At 47.0% G+C, this 22,969-nt stretch overlaps 1 protein-coding gene across 1 annotated transcript; it reads left to right on the top strand.

The window, feature by feature from the left end:
- Positions 1 to 1,915: 1,915 nt before the first annotated feature.
- Positions 1,916 to 17,357, top strand: LOC144110782 (uncharacterized). Its single transcript, XM_077643876.1, has 4 exons — positions 1,916 to 2,078; positions 7,958 to 8,176; positions 14,679 to 14,748; positions 16,491 to 17,357. The coding sequence occupies exons 2-4, from the start codon at positions 8,070 to 8,072 to the stop codon at positions 17,232 to 17,234; spliced, it is 921 nt and encodes a 306-aa protein (XP_077500002.1). The 5' UTR covers positions 1,916 to 2,078; positions 7,958 to 8,069; the 3' UTR covers positions 17,235 to 17,357.
- The last annotated feature ends 5,612 nt before the right edge of the window (positions 17,358 to 22,969 follow it).

Below are 22,969 nucleotides of genomic sequence, written 5' to 3'. Positions count from 1 at the left end.
ATTGGTTGCTTGGCAAGAGCAACCTGGACCGCAATAGTCCCACCGCTGGGAGCACCTGCCATGGCCGGGCAGTAGGGCATCGCTTAACCGCTGCACCACTCTGTTTTTTTCTTTATTGCCTGGCTTTGACTCATAACATTTACACAAAAAACACTCAACAAAAAACACACAAAACGCTATGTACAGTACTCACGGATTGAAATAGGACATTCGGAGCGCGTGGCCGTCGCTTCATGGAGCGCCGCCCGTAGACGCTCATGGAACCAAGGTGGTGCATTGTGGTATGGCGCGAGAGGGAGAACATCTACAAAGCAGAATTGTTCCTTCCAGTAGCCAATGAGCCGGCCTGTGGTTTACCACATGCCTGCGTGGCACTGCAAGGCTAGCGCTCCGAATGTCCTATTTCAATCCGTGAGTACTGTACATACGACACTGTCGTGGTCAGCCATCATGAGTCTGGCTTCGTCATACTAAAATTCACGAAGCATACAGAGCGGCTCTAGCCTCGAGAGCCACTCGGGAGGCTCCGCAGCTGATTTCTGGATGGCCAGAAAGCAGTCCATTCTTTCCCGAAAATAAATTCGGGAAGGTCGTGCGTCTTTGTCACAATAATAGTCTGCCATTCTGGAGCGCCATATACTGTGGAGGCCCAAGAGCATTATGAGATCAAATGGTACCCCATCCTCATTGTCTGTGCTTAAATAACGAATTCCTTGCGCGTCAAGTGGTAGCTCTTTCTTTATTGTCCTTTGTAACACATCCCAAAAATAAACCCCTTCCCAGCAATGCAAAAAAACATGGTCTATTGTTTCGGGCTGTTTACAAATTAAGCAGTTCGATCCCCACGGTAAAAAGAAATCCTTTCCTTCCAAAAACGTTTTAACTGGGAGTGTCCCGGTGTGTAATTTAAAAAAGAAGGTCTTTACTCCTGGTGGCACCTGCATTTTCTTTACCCTTTTTAAAACATCAGCTCCAGGACCTCCACTGTACAAGGCCCTGTACATAGGCTCTGGGAAAACAATATCACAAAGATCATGGTACAACTTCTTTCTTTTAGTTTTATACAAATAATCGCTGGAAAAACGCGCTGAAAGAAACCTAACACTTGCTCCAATCTCTTTGTAGTAACCAAAAATTCCACCCGAGAGCTCTTCTGTGGTAACAACAAACTCGGGCAGCAATCGCCGCAGCCTCACCTGGCACACGGTGCGCAAGAACGGGTCTGAGACGTCGCGAAAAAACCAAAAACGGTTCACCAGCTGCCTTAAAAAGAGGTGCCCTAGCCCCAACCCCCCGTCTTTTACCCGCCGGAACAGGTTCGTTCGGCTGCAACGTTCCCATTCGGAAGCCCATATAAAGACGGCAAAAATCCGGTGTAACTTCTGAATGTGAACCCGAGAGCAATGCAAAACCTGCATCACATACCAGAGCTTGCTAATAAAAAACAGGTTGCAGACTGTAGCTCTATGAATGCTAAGTGGGGAATGACCAAGTCCGCAAATTTGAGCATTAACTCATTATCGCTATCCGAACGACTTCCATACGTGAACAATGGATCCGATGAACGGAACCGAAGTGAAACTGAAATGCAAGCACACCTAATTTGCATTTAGCTTAGCCATGCAAATAGACCATCATTTTTTGTTTTTATTTTGCTGTTTATTAACGACGACCATGAACTAACCGGTCTTTTAAAACTGCTATAAAAAGCCTCAAACATCTCCCGAGAAGATTCTGAAGCAGGAATTTTCACATCAGCGACAAACTAGGATGCCAGCGCTGACGCAGCCTACTTCGGAAGTCCCTCGAGTAGCTGGACCTCTTAAAAAAAGAAGAGGATCGTTCTTTCAACGCGTGGGTTGGACTGCGCGCGACAGAGAAGGCAGAAGAAGATTTCCCTGAGCGCCGGCAGCACGCCTCTCGACGAGCTCGTATAGCCGCCCTGTCTTCGATCGGCACCAGAAGCCGTTCCACTCGCGTTGCCCTCAAGTCATCGAATGCCACGGACCAGCCACCCGACAAGGACCAAAGCACGCGCTGTCCAGGCCTGCCGCGGCGCCACTGACAAGGCTTCAAGGGTAAATATGGCGCATTTCGTGCAAGGGACAGAAGCGTTTCGCAGCCCAAGGGGCTCCCGGCTACCGCATATACGGAGACATAACAAACTTCCATAGTTCTCAGCGCTTCCAGGGGCTAAATGACGGCGGCTGCTGTTCCTCTTTGCCATGAGAGTACCCGCTCTAGAGATAACCCTAAGCAACCCTAACAAGGACAAGGGCATCGTACACCATCCGTCAAACTACGAAATTGTGCAGCGAAAACGGTGGCTTAGTGGATAGGACGCTCGCCTACTGTTCCGGATTTCCCGGGTTCGAACCCGACCGCGGCGGCTGCGTTTCGATGGAGTCGAAACGCTAAGGCACCCGTGTGCTGTGCAATGCCAGTGCACGTCAACGATAATAATATTAATAATAATAATAATAATAATAATAATTGGTTCTTGTGGAAAGGAAATGGCGCAGTATCTGGCTCATATATCGCTGGACACCTGAACCGCGCCGTAAGGGAAGGGATAAAGGAGGGAGTGAAAGAAGAAAGAGGTGCCGTAGTGGAGGGCTCCGGAATAATTTCGACCACCCGGAGATCTTTAACGTGCACTGACATCGCACGTCGAAATTATTCCGGAGCCCTCCACTACGGCACCTTTTCCTTTATTCTTTTACTGCCTGCTTTATCCCTTCCCGTACGGCGCGGTTCAGGTGTCCGTAGATCTGTGAGACAGGTACTGCGCCATTTCCTTTCCCTACAAACCAATTTTTTTTTAAATTCAGCTCAGGAACGCGCGTTCCGAACCTCAGAGCGACGAACCTGCCAGCATGCCTCCAAGTTTTACAGATGCTTAGCTCCCTGGCGGAAGCTTGAACGAGCCGGGCTCGTCATAATCTGACAGTCATATCTGGTTCCTGACAAGTGCGCCCTGTCATGTGCTTGCTGGCAGCTGTTTAACTCGGAAGGATGATGTACAGTACTCCAACGTCCAAAACATTTCTTGGTTTCCCAACAGGTGGCTGCCCGAGTGCAAAATGACTATTCTGCTACCATTTTCAAAAAAAAAAATTGGGCGGGCACTTCAGTTCCTCCTGAAGAGTATGCCGTGATAGCATGAGGGGTTAATTCCTATATATGCAGAAGGTTCTCGACTTCCTCATATCCCTCCTGGCGCAGCGGTGCAACGGTTCAGCGATGCGCCACTGTCTTGCGATGGCAGGTGCTCCCAGCGGTGGGACTTGAGCGCTGCTTGAACAGCTTGAAACTTCAAGCTTCAAGCAGCTTGAACAACAAAGGAAGGAGGCCAAATGAGTTTTGGCGCAAATCTCTGGCTTAGTGGCGGTGCCCAGAAACGTGGGGGACGCTTCCGAGGTTGAACACTCACAGCTGGTTGGTGGTGTGCATATGACGGGCATGTTCGAATTCCACTAGCATGACATATTTTAAATAACATTTGAAACCGCAAAAGCTGATTGCTTAAAAAATCACGGGCAAAGTAGATTCCTATGTTTGCTTCTCACTTAGTTTGCTTCCACTAATAAATTGGTCATCATCATCATCATCATCATCATCAGCCTTACTACACCCCACTGCAGGGCAAAGGCCTCTCCAATGTCTCTCCAATTAACCTTATCCTTTGCCAGCTGCATCCACCCTTTGCCTGCAAACTTCTTAATATCATCCGCCCACGTAACCTTCTGCCGCCCTCTGCTACGCTTACTTTCTCTTGGAACCCACTCCGTTACCCTTAAAGACCAGTGGTTATCTTGCCTTCGCATTATATGCCCTGCCCAAGCACATTTCTTTCTCTTGATTTCGACTAGGATGTCATTAACCCGTGTTTGTTCCCTCACCCACTCTGCCCGCTTCCGATCTCTTAACTTTACACCATTCATTTTTCTTTCCATGGCTCGCTGCGTTGTCCTTAACTTAAGCTGAACTCTTTTCGTTAGCCTCCACGATTCTGCCCCGTAGGTTAGTACCGGTAAGATCGCGAATTCAGCGATGGCGTAGAGGTAGAACATCCGCCTCGCGTGCAAGAGGACAGGGGTTCAAATCCTGGTGCCGCACAATTCTCCACCGGGTTTAAAAAAAAAATCCGCGTGTCGATGGAATTGCATAACCAGGCCTGGAGTGCGGCCTTATCTCGGTGACCAGAACCGACAAGGCACTCTCTCACCAGAGCAGGATTTGGCCACCCTGGTGTAGTACTGGCCACAACCTTCTATGACCAAACCAATTAACCCTCGGCCCTCAGTCCCCAGCGGATGCAGAGCAACTGACCACGGCGGCGGTCAGACCTGTGACGCAGCGGAGGGTGCTAAGAATCTCTGGCTCCGGACAGGCCGCCATTGAAATCTAAACCTGGCAACGTTTAACGCTAGAACTTTAGCTAGTGATGCTAGCCTAGCAGTGCTGTTTGAGGAACTAGCGGGAATTAAATGGGACGTGATAGGGCTTAGCGAAGTTAGGAGGACAGGTGAGGCGTATACAGTACTAAAGGACGGACACGTACTGTGCTATCGCGGGTTAGAGGATAGACGAGAACTAGGTGTGGGTTTCCTCATTAATAAGGATATAGCTGGCAACGTAGAGGAGCTCTACAGTATTAACGAGAGGGTAGCAGCTATAGTAATTTGGCTGAATAGGAGGTACAAGCTGAAAGTGGTGCAGGCCTACGCACCCACATCCAGCCATGATGACCAGACCGTTGAAAGCTTCTATGAGGACGTAGAATCAGCAATGAATAGAGTAAAATCGCAGTACACTGTAGTGATGGGCGACTTCAATGCGAAGGTGGGCAAGAAGCAGGCTGACGACCACGCGGTAGGTGACTATGGGATAGGCTCTAGAAATAGCAGGGGAGAGTTATTAGTCGAATTCGCGGATAGAAATAATTTACAGATCATGAATACCTTCTTCCGCAAACGAGAAAACAGGAAGTGGACCTGGAAGAGCCCCAATGGTGAGATTAAAAATGAAATCGACTTCATACTATGCGCTAAACCTGGCATTATTCAGGATGTGGCCGTCCTCGGAAGGGTGCGTTTGCAGCGACCATAGAATGGTAAGGTCTAGAATTAGCTTAGACTTGGAGAGGGAACGGAAGAAGCTAGCGAAGAAGACCATTAACGAGTTAGCCGTAAGAGGGAAAGCACAGGAGTTTAGGATAGCGCTGCAAAACAGTTATTCGGCTTTAACTGAGGAAGGCGATCTTGATGTTCATTCAATGCACGATAATTTGACATCAATAATTATGGAGTGCACAGTAGAAGTAGGATGTAGGACAGTTCGAAAAGATACCGGGAAGCTATCTCAGGTGACGAAAGATCTGATTAAGAAGCGCCAATACATGAAGGCATCTAACACTACCGATAGAATAGAACTAACGGAGCTATCAAATTTAATAAATAAGCGCAAGGTAGCCGACATAAGGAAGTTTAATATGGAGAGAATCGAGCATGCTATAAAGAACGGAGGTAGCCTAAAAACAGTGAAGAGGAAACTAGGCATAGGTAAAAACCAGATGTATGCATTAAGAGACAAGCAGGGCAATGTCATTAGCAATATGGATAAGATAGTTAACGTAGCCGAGGAGTTCTACACAGACCTGCACAGTAGCCAATGTAATCAGAGCGCTAATGAGAAAGACAGCAGTGCACAGCAATGCGTCATCCCGCCAGTAACGAAAGATGAAGTAAAGGAAGCCATAGAAGCAATGAAAAGGGGAAAAGCAGCTGGGGAGGATCAGGTAACAGCAGATCTGTTGAAGGATGGAGGGGACATCGTGCTAGAAAAACTAGCCACCCTGTATACGCAATGCCTTATGACCTCGACTGTACCAGAAGCTTGGAAGAATGCAAACATTATCTTAATTCATAAGAAGGGAGACGCCAAGGACATGAAAAATTACAGGCCGATCAGGTTACTATCCGTTGCCTACAATGTATTTACTGAGGTAATCGCTAATAGATTCAGGGCTACGTTAGACTTTAATCAACCAAATGATCAAGCAGGCTATCGTAAAGGATATTCCACAATAGATCATATTCACACTATCAATCAGGTGATAGAGAAATGCTCAGAATATAACCAACCTCTATATATAGCTTTCATTGATTACGAGAAAGCATTCGACTCAGTGGAAACCTCAGCAGTCATACAGGCATTGCGTAATCAGGGTTAGAAGAGCCTTATGTCAAAATACTGGAAGATATATATAGCAACTGCGCAGCTACTATAGTCCTCCATAAAGTCAGCAATAAAATTCCAATAAGGAAGGGCGTCAGGCAAGGAGACACGATCTCGCCAATGCTGTTCACCGCATGTTTGCAGGAGGTATTTCGAGGCCTGAATTGGGAACAGTTGGGAATAAGAATAAATGGAGAATACCTAAATTTTCTGCGATTTGCTGATGACATTGCCTTGCTGAGTCACTCAGGAAGTGAACTGCAAATCATGATCAACGAGTTAGACAGGCAGAGCAGATTGATGGGTCTAAAATTAACATGCAGAAAACCAAGGTAATGTTCAACAGCCTAGCAAGGGAACAACAGTTCACAATTGGCAGCGAGAGCCTAGAAATTGTGCCGGAATACGTCTACTTAGGGCAGGTAGTGACAGCTGATCCGGATCATGAGAGGGAGATAACTAGAAGGATAAGAATGGGGTGGAGCGCATATGGCAAATTCTCGCAGATCATGAGTGGCAGTTTACCAATTTCCCTCAAGAGGAAAGTGTACAACAGCATAATAAATTTAAACATGTTGTAAATTGCCCGTAACCACACGTACAACGTGCCCGGCGTGCGATTCAAGGTCACGTGAGAGAATTGTTTGGGATGGCGTAAGCATGACGATCGAAAAAGTGGCACAAGGTCTTCCCGCTTCGGTTCCGGCGGCATTTCTGTTCCGATCGTTCTCATTTCGTGCTAGAGGGCAAATTATTTATCAAGGATGGCACCTACAACTGTTACCAAGGAGGGGGGAGGGTGGTCTGGTTGATATTTTATCATTTAAAACATTCTGCAGAGATTTAATACGGCTCACGTGTGGCAATGTGAAAGCATTACTGGCCCTTGGTGCATTGTTTGCGCGTCAAAATTGCACATAATCTATACATGCATTAAAGTTCTACGGCTTTGCGTGTATGACACAACCCGGAACGGTGTACGGCTAACGGTTGCATCACAGTTGTGATGTGAAAGGGGGAAGGCATACAATCGAATGTGCATACGTCGACGGTTCGAATCTGTCAGCACCTAGCCTCCAATTTGACTAGCACATGTAAGCTGTATGCGAAAGGATATCGTACGACACCACTCGGAACGCTGTACGATAAACGCTTGCGTCACAATTTTGGTATGAATGTCACCATATGAATGGACGGTCATATGGATGTTAGCCAGGGGACGGGAAGAATATGAACGGCATCGCTCGGCTTGCTGTGCGTCATACAGCCGCATGATGTCGTCACCCTATTTTCTTGCCATCGCCGGGATTTTGTTTATCTCCGAGTATGCACGCACGCACGCTCTCTCTCACACACACACACACACACACACACACGCACGCACGCACGCACACACACACACACACACACACACACACACACGCACGCACGCACGCGCACACACACACACACACACACACACACACACACACACACACACACACACACGCGCACGGACACACACACACACACACACACCACCGGCTTTTCTTCTAATGGGACTAATATTGACATCGCTTTAACAATCTTGTCCGCCTTTCAGAAAGCTGCTGAAGGAAGAAGAGCGGATAATAACGCCTTACCAACGTTACAATCGCACAATTAAGGTGCCGAAATTCCGCATTCCAGACCGGTACAGTGTTGGGTCGGACGACCCCTGCCCTTTCACCCTCGACAGGCCACCGACCAGTGACGTACCGTCCACGTTGCCATGCGCCAGCCCGAACGAGGAGCACGACACCGACGTCCTGCCTCAGACCATCGACAACATAGCCGCCTCCGCTTTGGCAATGTCGGCGCCAGAGGTCGTGGTCTGCGTGCCGGAGGTGCCGGACAAGAGCGCCGCTGCTTTCCAGGACCCCTCGAAGCTTAACGCACGGTCGCCAACGGGTTCACAGTGAGTGCTGTGCCGGTGTATATAGTGTGGCATGATGTATCGCCACTACCATAGTCAGCCTAACTGTGCTCACTGCAGGACAAATGTCTCTCCCATATTGTAGCGGAAGCTACACTAGGCTAATTAAGAATAATTAATAATCGTTTTTTTTGGGGAAAGGAAATGGCGCAGTATCTGTCTCAAGGGAAGGATAAGAGAGGGAGTGAAAGAAGAAACGAAGAATTAGGTACCGTAGTGGAGGGCTCCGGAATAATTTCGACCACCTGGGGATCTTTAACGTGCACTGACATCGCACAGCACACGGGCGCCTTAGCGTTTTTCCTCCAGTCGAGCATTTCGCGGTACACGCGAGAGACCAGTTGTGTGCATGCGCCGTTACAATGGTACATGGGAGAGGCCAGTTGTGCTCATGCGCCGTTACCATGGCAACCTGGGAGGAGTGGATGCGGCACGCGCTTCGTCGCCGCCATCGCTGCTCTTTCTTCCGGAGTCCTCCGTTATCCCTTACCTTATGGCGCGGTTCATGTTTCCGCCGATATGTGAGACAGATACTGCGGCTTTTCCTTTCCCCCAAAACGAATTTAACCTTACGGCCGCGGTGTCGGTCTCCATGGAGGCGTCGCATGGATCACACCTACCGTTCCGCTGAACGCATCAAAGTGCTCCGGCGTTTCAATAATATTTGGTTTTTGGGGAAAGAAAATGGCGCAGTATGTCTCAAATATCGTTGGACACCTGAACCGCGCCGTAAGGGAAGGGATAAAGGAGGGAGTGAAGAAGAAAGGAATAAAGAATTGCCGAAGCGGAGGGCTCGGAAATAATTTCGACCACCTGGGGATCTTTAACGAGCACGGACATCGCACAGCACACGGGCGCCTTAGCGTTTTTCCTCCATAAAAACGCAGCCGCCGCGGTCGGGTTCGAACCCGGGAACTCCGGATCAGTAGCCGAGCGCCCTAACCACTGAGCCACCGCGGCGGGTACCATCTCCGTTCCCCAAAAACCAATTTACCCTTACGGCCGCGGTCAGCGCTGTCGGTCCTCCACGGCACGCGTCTGTCTGTCTGTCTACTGCTGCCAGGAAGAAAGAAAGGAAGGAAAGTGCACAGGCTCAAGACGAGCCACAATCGCTACCACGTGCATATAGAAGGAGAGCTGAAAATGGGATAGAAAGACAGGATAGTAAAGACGCGCTAAAGACAAGGCCGATCCCGGAGGTAGTGCAATACCGGTCCAGCCGGTAGCGGGAGTGAAACAACCTTCAAACTCTCCGCCCACATTTCCAAAAATAAGTCCAACTTGGACCCGTAACAGATACTCTACGGGGTCCGCATGGGTCACACTTAGTGTTCCGCTGAGTGCATCAACATGCACCGGCGTGATAAAGGAGGACTAAGAGAAAAAAGGAAGAGGTGATGTAGTAGATAGCTCCTGAATCATTTCGACCACCAAGAGATGATTAATGAGCACTGACATCGCACAGTTCACGGGCGCCTTGGCGTTTCGTCTCCATCAAAACACAGCCGCCGCGGTCGGGTTCTAACCTCCGGATCCTGGACCGGAAGGATTGACCTTGTGTGTGTGAAAGAAAGCAACCAGTCTAAATACTGTGTAGGCAGCATTGAGACAACTACGAGTTACTATACCGATCTTTGGGCAGTGGTTATCGCTGTGAACACAGTTGAATAAATAAACAATGTGTCTCACCCAGTACTTCTTCAGTGCTTAACATTTTAGTCACAACAACAAACTCGACAATATGAGTAACCAGGGGAAACTACAGCTCTCGCTACGTATATCCTGGCATAGCTGAGCTAAGCCACTGCCAATTTTTTCCTCCAGTGAACCACGTCTTCTGCCTGCTGCGACCACTTCAGCATCGCAACTTCCTAATCTCAGCCATGCGCCTTACTCGATGCCTCTGATGGCCTTCCTTTCTTTTGGTATTCACTACGCTGCCCGTAACGTCCATCTTTCATCTTGCCTTCGCATTACATGCCATGCACGCGCCCATTTCTTGTCGATTTGGACTGGATGCCATTACCTCGGATTTGTTCCCTGACCCACTCTGCTCTCTTCCTGTGTGTTAACTTGACATATGTCGTTTTTTTAATAGCTCGCTGAGTTCCCCTCAACTTATGCTCAACTCTTTTCGTTGGCGTTCATGTTTCTGCCCCTTACTTTAGTACCGATATGGTAGATCTGTTGTACAATTTCCTCTTGCAGGATACTGGTAAACTGCCGTTCATCATATGAGTGTACCTGCCATAATGAGTTAGCTGTATTTTAATTCTTCTAGTTATTTCACTCCATTGGTCCAGACCATCGGTCGCTACCTGGACTCAGTAGATGCATGTATTCGCTCACAAATTTCTAATGGTCTTCTGCTTATCCTATGCTGTTTTCTTTCCTAGCCTGTCTTAATTTGTGTTTCGTCATATTAATTTTTAGACTCACAGTTCTGTTTGTCTAGGTCCTGGATCCTGCTTTTCAGTTGGTCCGCTGAGTTATTTAGACAAATAATGTCGTCAGGAAATCAAGGATTAGTAAGATAATCCAGCTTAACGTTTATCCTCAACTCTTCTCATCAAGTTATCTGTTGTAAAGACGCTATCAATACTACTGGATAGATCGCGTTTCCTTTCCTGACACCCCTCAAAATTGGTATGCTATTAATTTTTTTCTGCAAAACTATCTATGGTCGCAGTGCAACCACTATACAGCGTGTTTACAGGAATTAAAAAAAAGGATTTTTACGTTATATCGTTGCTTTTTTTCACTATAGCATTGTGAGCAGTGCAATGTTTCAGAATACAGTTAAGATGTGCTCGCTAGAAGTCAGGTTAACAAATATTGAATAGGTAACTTTTCAACTACTACTCTTAGAAAAAAATTGCGATGATAGGAAATGGATCAGCAAGTGTCTCGCTTCACGGTCGACACCCCAACTGCACCGTTAAGGAAGGGAGGAAGTTGGGAGTGCAAGAAGGAAGAGAGAAAGAGGTGCCGTAGTGGATGGCTCCGAAATAGTGTCCGGAATGCTCCGGACATTGCACAGCGCACGGGCGCTCTTGCGTTTCGGTTCGCGGCCGAGTTTGAACATGGGAACTCGGCATTAGTAGACCAACGCTTTAACCACTGAGCCACCATGGTTAGTTGATACAGGGCCACTTTCACAGTTTCCTTATAGACTATAGTACATAACCACACGGAGAAGTGTGGTAGTAACGAGGGTTGTGCTCGGCATGTTTTGCCCTGTTTTTGGATGGGCACTGTTTTAGCCTGCTCACATCGGAGCCAGGTTATATATAATTGTATCGGTGTCGTCAAATAGGTCGTCGCGAAAAAAGGCGAGTGAGACGTTCATCGTACGATTCTGCCAGTCGACTTGAGCTGCTTTTTTAGAAACAATTGCACGCGCACATAACAGGACATGAAAAGAGACACACACACAGGCGCACTGAGAACTTAAGCGGGCTTTATTGTGATCGCAAGGAATGTATATGATTTCACAATCAGCAGGATCAATCAGAAATGACTAATAGCTGCACTGAATGCCTCTCGTGCGGAAAACCTAATGCGACTTCTCATATCAGATCTCCATCTGAGAATTTTGGTTCGTTTTCTATTAAAGCTACTGATGGCGCACTCCCGTAAACAGGGCCAGATCTAAACACTATTAATCCAAATATTAACAGCGATCGTGCTTACAGCAGCCATTCCGAAGCAATATACAAGCTGTTCTTTACTTCAAGAGCTTAGCGCCCTTTTACGGTATTCATCTCCACACTGTTGTGCGTTGGCAGGCAGCAGTGCCTTCCGACACAAATATCGCCCGCATCACAGCATGCTACCAGCGAGTTCGCTAGAAACTAACTCATGGCTTAGCTGTAAACATCTGTTTTGGCATTGGCGACGGAGAAGATGATTTCAAGCGCTTCGTGTGTCAAATGTTTTGCTTTGCAGCATTGAAATTTATTCGGGGTAATTCTTTTCATTTTCTCACGCATGGTAGTCGTCCTGATTTATTTGTTTCTTTTACCATCAGGGCCAGAGGCTTATAGAGGGGAATGGTTACATAAAAAATAAAAAAGAACAACATACAAAGCAGTTAAGGAATTAGTAATACAGATATGATGGCTCGTAGTCATAGAGTATTAGCTAATGGGTTCTTGATGTGCTTAACGAAGGCATTACTGCACCTTAATCATTTTTAATCTGGCACGATCACAATAGAAAGGAAATGAAAATAGAATGAAATTAAATGAAAATGATTGCTGATGGTTTAGCTGTGATTAAGCCTGGTCGAAAGCGAAAAGCTGCGTCTCCCTGGCTACGTTTGTGGTCGGGCGACTGTCGGTTTCCATAGATAGCCATGCTGAAACACGAAGTAGTAGGCCGTCATTTCCTTTTCTTACAACCAACTTATTTTCCTTCACTTAAGGCGCGGTTTGGGTGTCCACCCAGATATGTGAGACAGGCGTAATCTCCTTTCCTTGCAACTTTCATTTCATTTTCCTTTCCTATGGCGCGGTTTAGGTGTCCACCGAGATATGCGAGAAAGGCATCATTTCCTTCCCTTACAAAACGTTATTTAACTTTCCTTCCCTCACGGGGGCTGTTCGGGTGCACAGCGAGATATGTCAGACAGGCGTAATTTCCTGTCCTTAAAATCAATTTTCATTTATTTTCCTTCTCTAACAGGCGCGCTTCCGGTATCAGTCTGCACGGCAGGCGCCGCATCAATCACACACAGCGTTCTGCTGAACGCATCGAAGTGCACCGGCGTTTTATGAAGAACCCACTTTAACCCGTCGCGGTGGCTCAGTCGTAAGGGCGCTCGGCTACTGATCCGAAGTTCAGGGGTTCAAACTCGACCACGGCGGTTGCGTTTCGATAGAGGCGAAACGCTAAGGCGCCCGTGTGCTGTGCGATGTCAGTGCACATTAAAGATCCCCAGCTGGTCGAAATTCTTCCGGAGCCCGTCACTGCTGCCCCTCGTTCTTTCTCCCTTCTTTCACTTCCTCCTTTATCGCTTCCCTTAAAGCGCGTTTCAGGTGTCCGCCGGTATGCGAGATAGATACTGCGCCATTTTTGTTCCCCAAAATCCAACCCACTTTCATGACCTGTGCATGCGATGCCGGCAGACGCTTTCCCCCTTGACCAGAAGTAAAGGAGAATGGTCAAAGGCCAAGGGTCAACGGGCAAGGGTCAAACGTCAAAAGTCAAGGGTCAAACGTCAAGATCAAGAGTCAAAATCGACATGGTTGGTGTAACAGCCGCTGGTATCGCTGCTGTAGCTGACGTCGTGTCGAACCTGACTACCACCAGTTATGCTCATGGTTTGACCTGTACCTACATTTAAGGTGGAACTTGCGACCACCGTGACTTCTAGCTACATTCAAGGTCGAACTTGCGATATCATTGTCGGCTCGAAAGGATGGCGTAGTGAAGGTTTTCGCTTCAAAAGTACTGTTATACAACTTCGGTCGCGTATTCAGAAGCAACAGTATAAAAACATGCTTCCCCTCGCCACTATGGGCACACGTGAGTACTCCTGCTTCTGAAAAGTCGGAAAACTTTATTCAGTCACTTGCGCATAAATCTCAATGAACGGTCGTTTTCACATTCAACATGCATCTAAATGCGGCCGGCACCGTATGCTTTAAAACCAACTCAGCTACTTACCGCCGGGGCCACTGACTCAATTCTTCCATGCACCTCGGCAGCTATATAATGGCTTTGTATTAACTCGTGCCCATTGTTAGGCCCTAACTTCCGGGCATTGTAAGCAGCGTAATAAAATATGACACCCCATAAAGGTGTACTCGAAGGACGCCCTTCCGATCCTTTTGTTCAGCATCACCAGTGTTTTTATTTCAATGCATTAGTTCTGTCATCACACCTAATCCCCGTCGGTGTCCAAGAAGTTCGTAGATAGTTTGAAAGAGTTGACGCGAACTCGTGAGGTCATCGCCACTAGCCCTGATTAGCCACTGCTATTGGCAGAGAGGTCCCCTGACAATGTGACGTTACCAGAACCTGCTCACTGTGGGAGATGAGAACTTCATCAGGTAATTGTGAGCAACCCACTAACCATGGCAGGTGGCATTAATATTATTGATTGGGCGAGAGAGTTCAAGTGATTGTGTTACGTCAGGGGGAAGGTAAATTAGGGTTAAGTAGAATGACCTATTCCGCATGTAGGCAGAACCTCGGCTAAAGAATGAGTAGTGGCACAGGAGGGATCTGTAATGCTATCGCAGGGCACTCTAAAGGTAGGTTAAGCGCTGTTGACTTTTTGTTTCTTTTTGTATGCTCTCTTGAATTAGTTGGATCTCGTGTACAGCGGAGTGTAAACAACTGTTCCTTCACCAAAGAAAAAGAGACAGTCCGCCCATTCCTAATAACAGATCCTTTAGTGTTACAGAATGCGAGTCCGTTGGACAACGACACCTGTTGAGGGCGTTTTCATCTTCCTCCATCTTCTCTTTTCACTAAGAGCGCCCAAGACGCTGCCCAAGCGGAGGTCTATGGAAGAGGTAGAAGCTCTCAAGGGACTCCAGGAAATGGTACGCGGCGGCTTCCATCACAGAAATGCTCTCTGTGCAGTGTCATATTGCTGTGAGAATCTCAGCCTGGTCGGGGTTCAGTGTGTAAGAACGCAGAGCTTCCATAAACTCTGGTTAGCAAGCGGTGCGCGGAGTTCCAACGCTCAGAGGATCCAGGCAAGCGCCGTTCACGTAAAGACGTGCGATAATGCGTTAAAGGTGTCTCGTGTTCCGTACTCAAATGGATCATAATCATACGCAAGTAGGGGTCTTGTTTTTTAATGTGGTCACTGGGATCCTGGCTGGTTATAGGATAAGTGTTTTACTATGTAGGTTATTGGATCTATGGGCTCTTTGATTGTTGATAGGTTGCATGAGAATACTTAACGGATTCAAACATCTGATGTACTTGATCTAAATACGAGACCAGGTTTTGTCATCGTGAGATAGCTTGTGACGATGACGTCATTTTGTGCAAACAATTCCATCCCTACATTGTTGGCGAGCTGAAGAAAGAGTGAGAGTTAAAGCCATAAACAGAATGATTGAAAATGAGCATTCCATAAACGGTGTATGGTAACCTGAACGGTAATATCTGTGATCCCCTGTCTTCTTTTGCGAAAAGTGTTTTCACGATAAGACACGAGCCTCCTTCTTTAGGCTTCACTCTGACAAATTTGCCGCATTTTGATTGCATGCTTCGTTTTCAGGTTGTGTGGCATAGTTTGGCCAGTGTCTCTGGCACTGGGTGTCCGGAGATATGCTGAAATTGCATTTTCAAAAGTTGGGAGCCGGGATTCGTTTGGTCATTATAAACGTTCCCGGAATAACCCCTGGACTCCTCTGCCGATCTAGACACATGACAAGATGTTTCCAATTTCTCTACGGTAATGAAAGAGCTACCGCCTATAATGCAGCCTTCCTCTTCAGATCTCGTCAAAGCTTTTAAATCTGGGCCTTCCATGCCGTTGCCTATCAATTTTGTCCTGCCGTACATGAACCGAAGGGAATTGGAAATATCGTGTGATCTGAAATGGTACGATTTCAAACTTATGGTGTAAAGTTGGTAGAGGGCCACGATTTTTGCTTTTACTAATTTCTTCCAGTGTTAAGCGTGTTTTTCGTAAAAACTTTACGTCATGTATGACTCGCAGCAGCTTGGTGAATCCTTGCAGTGTAACTGTTTATGCAGCAATTTCCAGTGAACGGCAGTTTCCTCTGACCGGCAAGCGGAGAGTACAGCTGTAAAAAAACCTAAGTAAAACTCCGTGGATTATAAACGAGCATTATCATTAATTGACAACCGATGCTCTAACTTCCCGAAGTTACGGTTTGTTGAGTTCGAGCCCCTTCAGCCTGTGCTTTTTTATTAATCCCCTAAACGTGAAAGTGTAAAGCAGTCTGTGCAAAACGTAAAATGTATATTCGGGGCTTCGAGTACTTTATCCAAAGCCGTATCGAAGAATGCGAAAGCGGAACAATAAAGAGCAAGAACAGTGGCTAAAACTCGGCGAGAGAGGCGCACCCACCAATCAATTGCTGCTGCTGCTATCAACACCATAATCACTCGTACCAAAACTAAATGGACAAATGTTTACGGCTCTGCCGATCAACTTCCATTGAATACACAATGCACTTAGATTAGTCCTTTCCAAGTTAACAGCATCGTAGATTCATGTTATCTGCTTTTAGGTCTTGGGATCTTGAGATGTGTTCATTGCTGGCTGGACGGAGTTCATTTACAGAATATCGTTCCTCCGCAGGTACGCATCGGGTCTCCGTTTTCACCATCGCCGCGCGGATCAACCGGACGGAAACATGACACCTTCAGGAAGACGGCAGCTATCGTGTTTCTGCTCTTCGTCATCACCATCGTTGGCGCGGTCGTCTTCTACCTTGCAAACACTCTGCCCGGTCGTCGCGTTGTACCCGCGGTTTGCACCACACGGGCTTGCTTGGATCACGCGCAGGCGCTGGGCCTGAAAAGAGACAAGAGCCTGGAAGCCTGCGAAGATTTCGGCCAGTTTGTGTGCTCCGGATGGCTGCACGACGACACCCGACCGAGTGTATCCGCGCCACTTTTTCGCTTGGCGTACTGGCTGCTGGGACGAGCACAGCTTCACGAGGACCCCCGCCAGCCCCTAACGAAAAGAGTGAGGCTGATGATGAACGCCTACCTTTGCGTAGGAGGCTCCACGGCGGACATCAATGACTCGAAAAGTCTCGTCGAATTCGTGAGCAAAGAGCTGTGCCCCTGGCTGCTAGACCCCACCGATGCTCGGCTTGGACACACCGACGGTTATTCAGTGTCCTTGCGGGCTCTGGTGAACCTGTCCGTCCTGTGGACCATGCCGTTGTGGTTCTATGTTGACATCACAGAGCCTTGGCACGGCACCGGTTACTCGCGGTCGGTATCTATGAACCCATTGGGTATATCATACATTACGGAAATAATTAATCACGAGGTTAATAAGTACGAAGGCTTCTATAACTCAGTCATCGACTGAGTCTTATCAGGAATTTTTGGAGAATGATCCGCCTTGTCTGCATAATTATTTGTCTTACTTGAAATACCGTTCTCAATTTGTCGTCATTGAAGGAGAACTTTCCTCGATAATATCCATTAAACAGGTGTCCTGCAGGGAAGCATACTGGGCCCGTTTCTGTTCATCCTTTCTATCAATGAGGTAGACCGCGTCGATGAAACAGCCCATCATATAATCTATGCTGATGACACGAGTTTGTTCTTTTCAGGGGAATTTTGTGCAGATTTAGCTAGTCGAGCAAATAGCGCACTGTCCAAAATTAATGCATGGGCACAAATGAACTGCCTTAAAGCTAACAGTAATAAAACGAAGGCTGTTTTATTTCACCGCCACCATACACAAGTACAGTTGCGTCCTATTTTGTTAAATAACTCTGAAATTGAAGTTGTCAAAAACTTTAAATTACTGGGCGTATACTTTTCACAAAACATGACATGGAATCATCACGTGAACTATATATTAAACTATCCAGGACAACCGGCATTATGCGCCGTCACTTCTACTTCTTCCCTACGTCTGTTAACATACTGATACATAATTCTTTATTTTCTTCTTTATTAAGTTACGCGTTTCTTGTGTGGTCAAGAACAACAGCTGGAAATATTAGTAAACTTTTCCGTCTTACAAAAAAGAGCTTTACGCCTAGCCTGTAAAGTCCCGCATCTCTCTAATACTCCAGGTTTATTTAAGTAGTACCTTATGATTCGGGTTTCATCAATGTATGACTACAAGCTATGTCTTCTGTATAAACTCTGTTCACTAAAAATAATGATGTCATAACAAGCTTAGCATGGCTAACGAAAAACTTCCCTATTTATAATTTTCGCCATCCCGAAGTGTGGTACGCAGCCAAATGCAGACCAAATTGTGGACATCAGATGCTGAAATTTCTACTTCATCAACTTCTAAACAACGTATTGAAAGAAACTAACATTCACATATCTGGTATATCACCAAAAGAACTGCGTGAAATGTTTGTATAATGATGCCATGCACTGACCTTTTTTCTCTCTCTTTTCCTGGTGCTTCGCTCTTCGAATGATGTTGCTTAACTCATGTATGTGTTTTGTCCAAGTGTACTTCCTTAGCCGCACCCTTCTATGCTGCCCGTGTGGTAGGGTGTCAGGGCTCTTCAAGCTGTTTCTCAAAGCTTTTATAAGCCCTCCTCGTAACCTTTTTTGCTGCGGAATAAATTTGATTTGATTTGATTTGATTTGTAGAATTTGCAAAGGCTAGCCAGAACATACAACGCTCTATGATCGGAAACCTGTCGCTCTTTTTCAACGCCGCACACCCAAAGCCTCGATATCTGCTGATTCGTCAGTTACCACATCTGGTGCCAAAACTCCGAGCTCGTGACAGGTTTGACGCACTGCAATCCGCCTTCAACGCGAAACCGCCACTCAAATAAGAAGACAGTCTTATCTCCAAAAATGGCAACCTGCTGGATGCCATGCGTGTCCTCTTCTCCTCTTACTCGGCCCGGGAGGTGAACTTCCATACGGCGTGGTGGTTCATCCAGCTTCTAGCCCTTATCACTAGTAGCTCGGTGCGAGACCTGTTCATGAAACACCCGCTCTCCGAGTTTTTCTACCCGATGGCTTGCGGTACAAACGGTGCCCACGTGTACATGGTTCTTTCTTCTGGCGTCAGCGTAATGCCCAAAGTGCAGAGTCTCGCCGCTTCGCCCCTCTTGAGAACTTTGCACCAGAGGACGCTAACAGAGGTGGTCTTCTGGTTCATTCTGGAGCCCAAAGCGGTGCGTGTTGTATTGTCAAAACCCGGCTCCAGAACGCCAGCACAGTGATATGGCCTCCGGGAGAGTACATGACAAGAAGGAGCCTAGAAATCCTGTATGGACCCGACTACAAAATGGAGCAGAGCTTCTTCGGCCACTGGCGCATGCGCCGCGGGCAGCTGCCGAAGTCGCTCGGCAGTGAAGAGTACCAGGCGAGCCTGCGGTTGTTTCGCTTGCAGTCGGCCCGTCTGGCTGCGTACAGCCCCGCGACGAATGTGATTTCCGTCCCCGTGGCAGAGCTCGCCGCGCGTTACTATGCTGATAAAGCCACGGACGCCATGGCCTACGGGGGCTTCGGATTCATGTACGCCATCAGGTAAGGTGGAGGCGCTCTAGATTTCAATATCTGCGCCGAGGAAGCAGGTTGCCTTGATTGATTCATGCGAGTAAAGTGTTGCAATTGTAAGCTGAAGGAATGAGGCGCACAGGGAGGTGCGGTAAAGCCCACTGTTGCACTAGCGGCGCTCTACCACAAGGCCACCGCTTTGGTGGCCTTGCCATAGAGCACCGCCATTGTACTCAGGAGGTGCTGGATTGATCCCCAGCGCCGGGGGGTTTTATAACCCGTTTTATAACTGGCATAAGATTTTGTGTGGCCTTTTTGGGCTTTTATGGGGTGAAATGCTTGGATAAATGCCTTTGTTCATATCACCCACTCTCGGTTGAAAAGTTACTGAAAAAGGACTGAAATCTGCCATGTGCAGCAAAGCCCTTTGTTGAACTTTTTGGTGTGCCTGTTGATGCCCAGAGTAAAAGGATTTGAAAGCGCAGGCTCCTTTGCCAAGCTATGCGCCCGTGTAAAGCCGACCACTAGGCCTCACTGTGGCTTGTTCGGCTTGTACACATTTGACAGAGGCGGTGGGTAGCAGGCTGGCAGCGGGAGTCGTACCCAACCACTTTCCGAAGCCGAGGCGGGTGCCGAGGCCGACCCAGTGTGCTCCGTGCACTACCCACCGCATTCCTTCTGCTCGCCTTTGGAATGGCATCCGAACTGGCTCAGACGTGAGCTGCTAAGCAAGCAAGAGCACTGCTCTGTACATCAAGTGCGCAACCATTTGCAGTTTATTCGTGCTTGGTTTAGTTTATTTATTAGAGGGCGTACACAGTGCCCACAATGTCGTATTGGGGAAGAAACACCTTACTTGAAATAAGTAGCGAGACCTCTTGGAAGTAAAAGCAGAATATTAAAATTTTAGTATGGACCTAACAAATATATTTGTCAAATCGACTTTATGTCAGAACAACTAAAAGCTGTAGAATTGGCCCAATTAAGGTTATATGAAATAGGAAAAAATTTCCGTGACAAGAAAAGCCCATTACTTTATATTAGGTCGTGCTGAATGTCATTTCATACAGAGCACATTACAAAAAATTGCAGCATAAACAAGGACGTAACAATGTCGTGCTCGCATCATAAACATGGTATGATGCAGATGTATTGTTCTTTAAAAGGCTTAGAGTCCCAGCATAAGATAAGTCGGGTACAATAAACTGTGATGTAACCGCTGCTTGGTGTTTTTAATTCAATACAATTCTCAAAGGAGCCTGCCTCAAGAGCCGGAAACACAAGGAGTGAAGGAGCAGCGATTATGCTGCAGTTTTCTCCATAGTTCAGGCTACATGGGCCGACCTTTGACGTCACAGCCATCACTCAGTTGTGCTTCGTTATGACAACTGTTATTAACACGATAGCCTTCCGGGTTCAGCGAAAGGGAGAAGCCGGCGTAGCTGGCGTTGGAGTGTCGAGAAAATTTGGATTGGTCCAGAGGGTCGTGATGTCAAAACTACATCACCGTGTGCGCGTAACTCACCTTCAACGATCGCACCGTACAACAGGCGTGACGTGCCTATAAAATTTAGTTCTTTTATTTATTTCTGTTACTCTCTTGGCCCGTTTGGTTTTATAGAGTGGAGTGGGGCTTGACAAAAATAAAGCGACAGGGTAGGGAAACAGGGGTAAATAATATTGAGCTATGAATCCAAATGAGGTTTGAGAATACAGAGATTACAAAATAACAATATAACAATAGCAAACAAAAAAACACACGCGTAAGTAGTAAATTATTTGATGCCAGAAACACCAGGCAGGGCGGAATCAGCAACCTAAAAAGCAATGACGCTCAATATATGCATACAGGAAGTAGCACTCGATAAAGCAAGAAAAGAAGCAGATATGAACTCACCTACAACGCATAACATGATCTCTGGTAGGCAAAAGTACACTTTACCAGGAGGAACATTTGGCTAAAAGAAATCAAGTGGCATCGCAGTGTGCACGTAGGTTTCTCTTGAATTCATCGGCACTGTCTGCAAGCGCCAGTATTCCAGGCAGACAGTACCACTCCGAAGCACTTTTAGGTATAAAGGAATATTGATAAGATGGCAGTTCGAAAACGAGGCATTCCTACTTTACAGAGGCTATCGTCACGCGATGAGACATGTGCCGGCGATTCTGAACTGATTGGACAGCATTGGTCAATAAATTTCTGTGAGGATCCCATACTGACGCAGCAGATTCCAGTTTAGAATGAACGAGTGATTTATGAAGTAGTAGATAAGAAGGTTGCGTGTTCGAATCACAGCCGGACCACCAGATGTGGAAGGCGATCCACATTTATTGGAGGTCCCGGTGACCGCGGCTGGTGAGCCGGCGGAGCGGGCCCTCGACGTTGCTGACCAGGACGGTTGCCGAATGTGTTCTGTTCTTTTCTGCGCGCAGCTGCTCGCGTTCCCAGCTTCATCATCAGCGCCGCTGGCGGTGCCAGCGCCGTTACAGTTTTACAGATGACAGCGGCATAGAAAAGTTGCGTTTATATAGCATGGCATGGGATTAGCGTTTGGGATAATGAAAATAATGCGTTCATACAAAGTTAAGTGTGATGCGAGGATAACGCCCAGGCTCATTTAAGGTTGTATGAAATAGGACTAAAAGTTCTGTGACGAGAAAAGCGCAATATTTTACATTTAATCGTGTTGAGTGTCATGTTTCATTCAGAGAACCAGTCGGAAGCAGCATCAAGAACAGCTTGAAGCACGCCGATATCTTTAGTAGTTTTTACCCGGCTCACAACCTCTTGGGTTTTGAGCCGGGTGTACTGTGCCTCGACCAGTGTCGAACGTTGGTCTGATTTGTTTAAAGGAAGGCCTTGTCTATCTTGTGGTAAGAATGCAAAGGGAAGAAAATCGAAAGTATTTCAAAAATTCGCAGGCGGTTACCATTGTGTAACGCGAAATTCACCGAAAGATGTTGAAGTATTTTACCGGTCCTTGATTTGAGACTTCCTTCTGGACTTGCTTTATAGCGAAAAATATGACGCCCTATATAGCTTCATTAGCGTATCATCTCATGTCCTCTGTTAGGCCCTACTTTCCGGAGTTGTTTTGCAGCGAAAAATATGAGTCTCCATAAAGCTGTAAAATGATTCTGCACCAATTTCACCTCCTTTGTTAGGCCCTGCCTTTCGGACTTGCTTTGCTGCGAAAAACTTGACACCCCAAAAAGCTGTATAATGCCTCTGTACCAACCCTTGTCCTTTGTTAGGAACTGCCTTCCGGACTTGCTTTGCGGCGAAAAATATGAAACCTCATAAAGCTGTATAATGCCTCTGTACCAACTCCTGTCATTTTGTTAGGCTTTACCTTCCAGACGGTTTGCAGCGAAAAACATGACCCCCATAAAGCTGTATGATGCCGCTGTACCAACCCCTGTCCTTTGTTAGGAACTACCTTCCGGAATTGCTTTGCAGCGAACATGACCCCCCATAAACCAGTATAGTGGTTCTGTACCAACTCTTGTCCTTTGTTAGGCGCTTCCTTCTGGACTTGCTTTGGTGCGAAAAATATGACACCCCATAATGCTGTATAATGGTTCGACTGTACCCTGACCTTTGTTAGGCCT

Source organism: Amblyomma americanum, chromosome 11, assembly GCF_052857255.1.
Source record: "Amblyomma americanum isolate KBUSLIRL-KWMA chromosome 11, ASM5285725v1, whole genome shotgun sequence".
Taxonomy (NCBI): Eukaryota; Metazoa; Arthropoda; class Arachnida; order Ixodida; family Ixodidae; genus Amblyomma; species Amblyomma americanum.
Note: the sequence above shows the minus strand (reverse complement) of the source record. Positions and strands in the feature narration are given on the sequence as shown.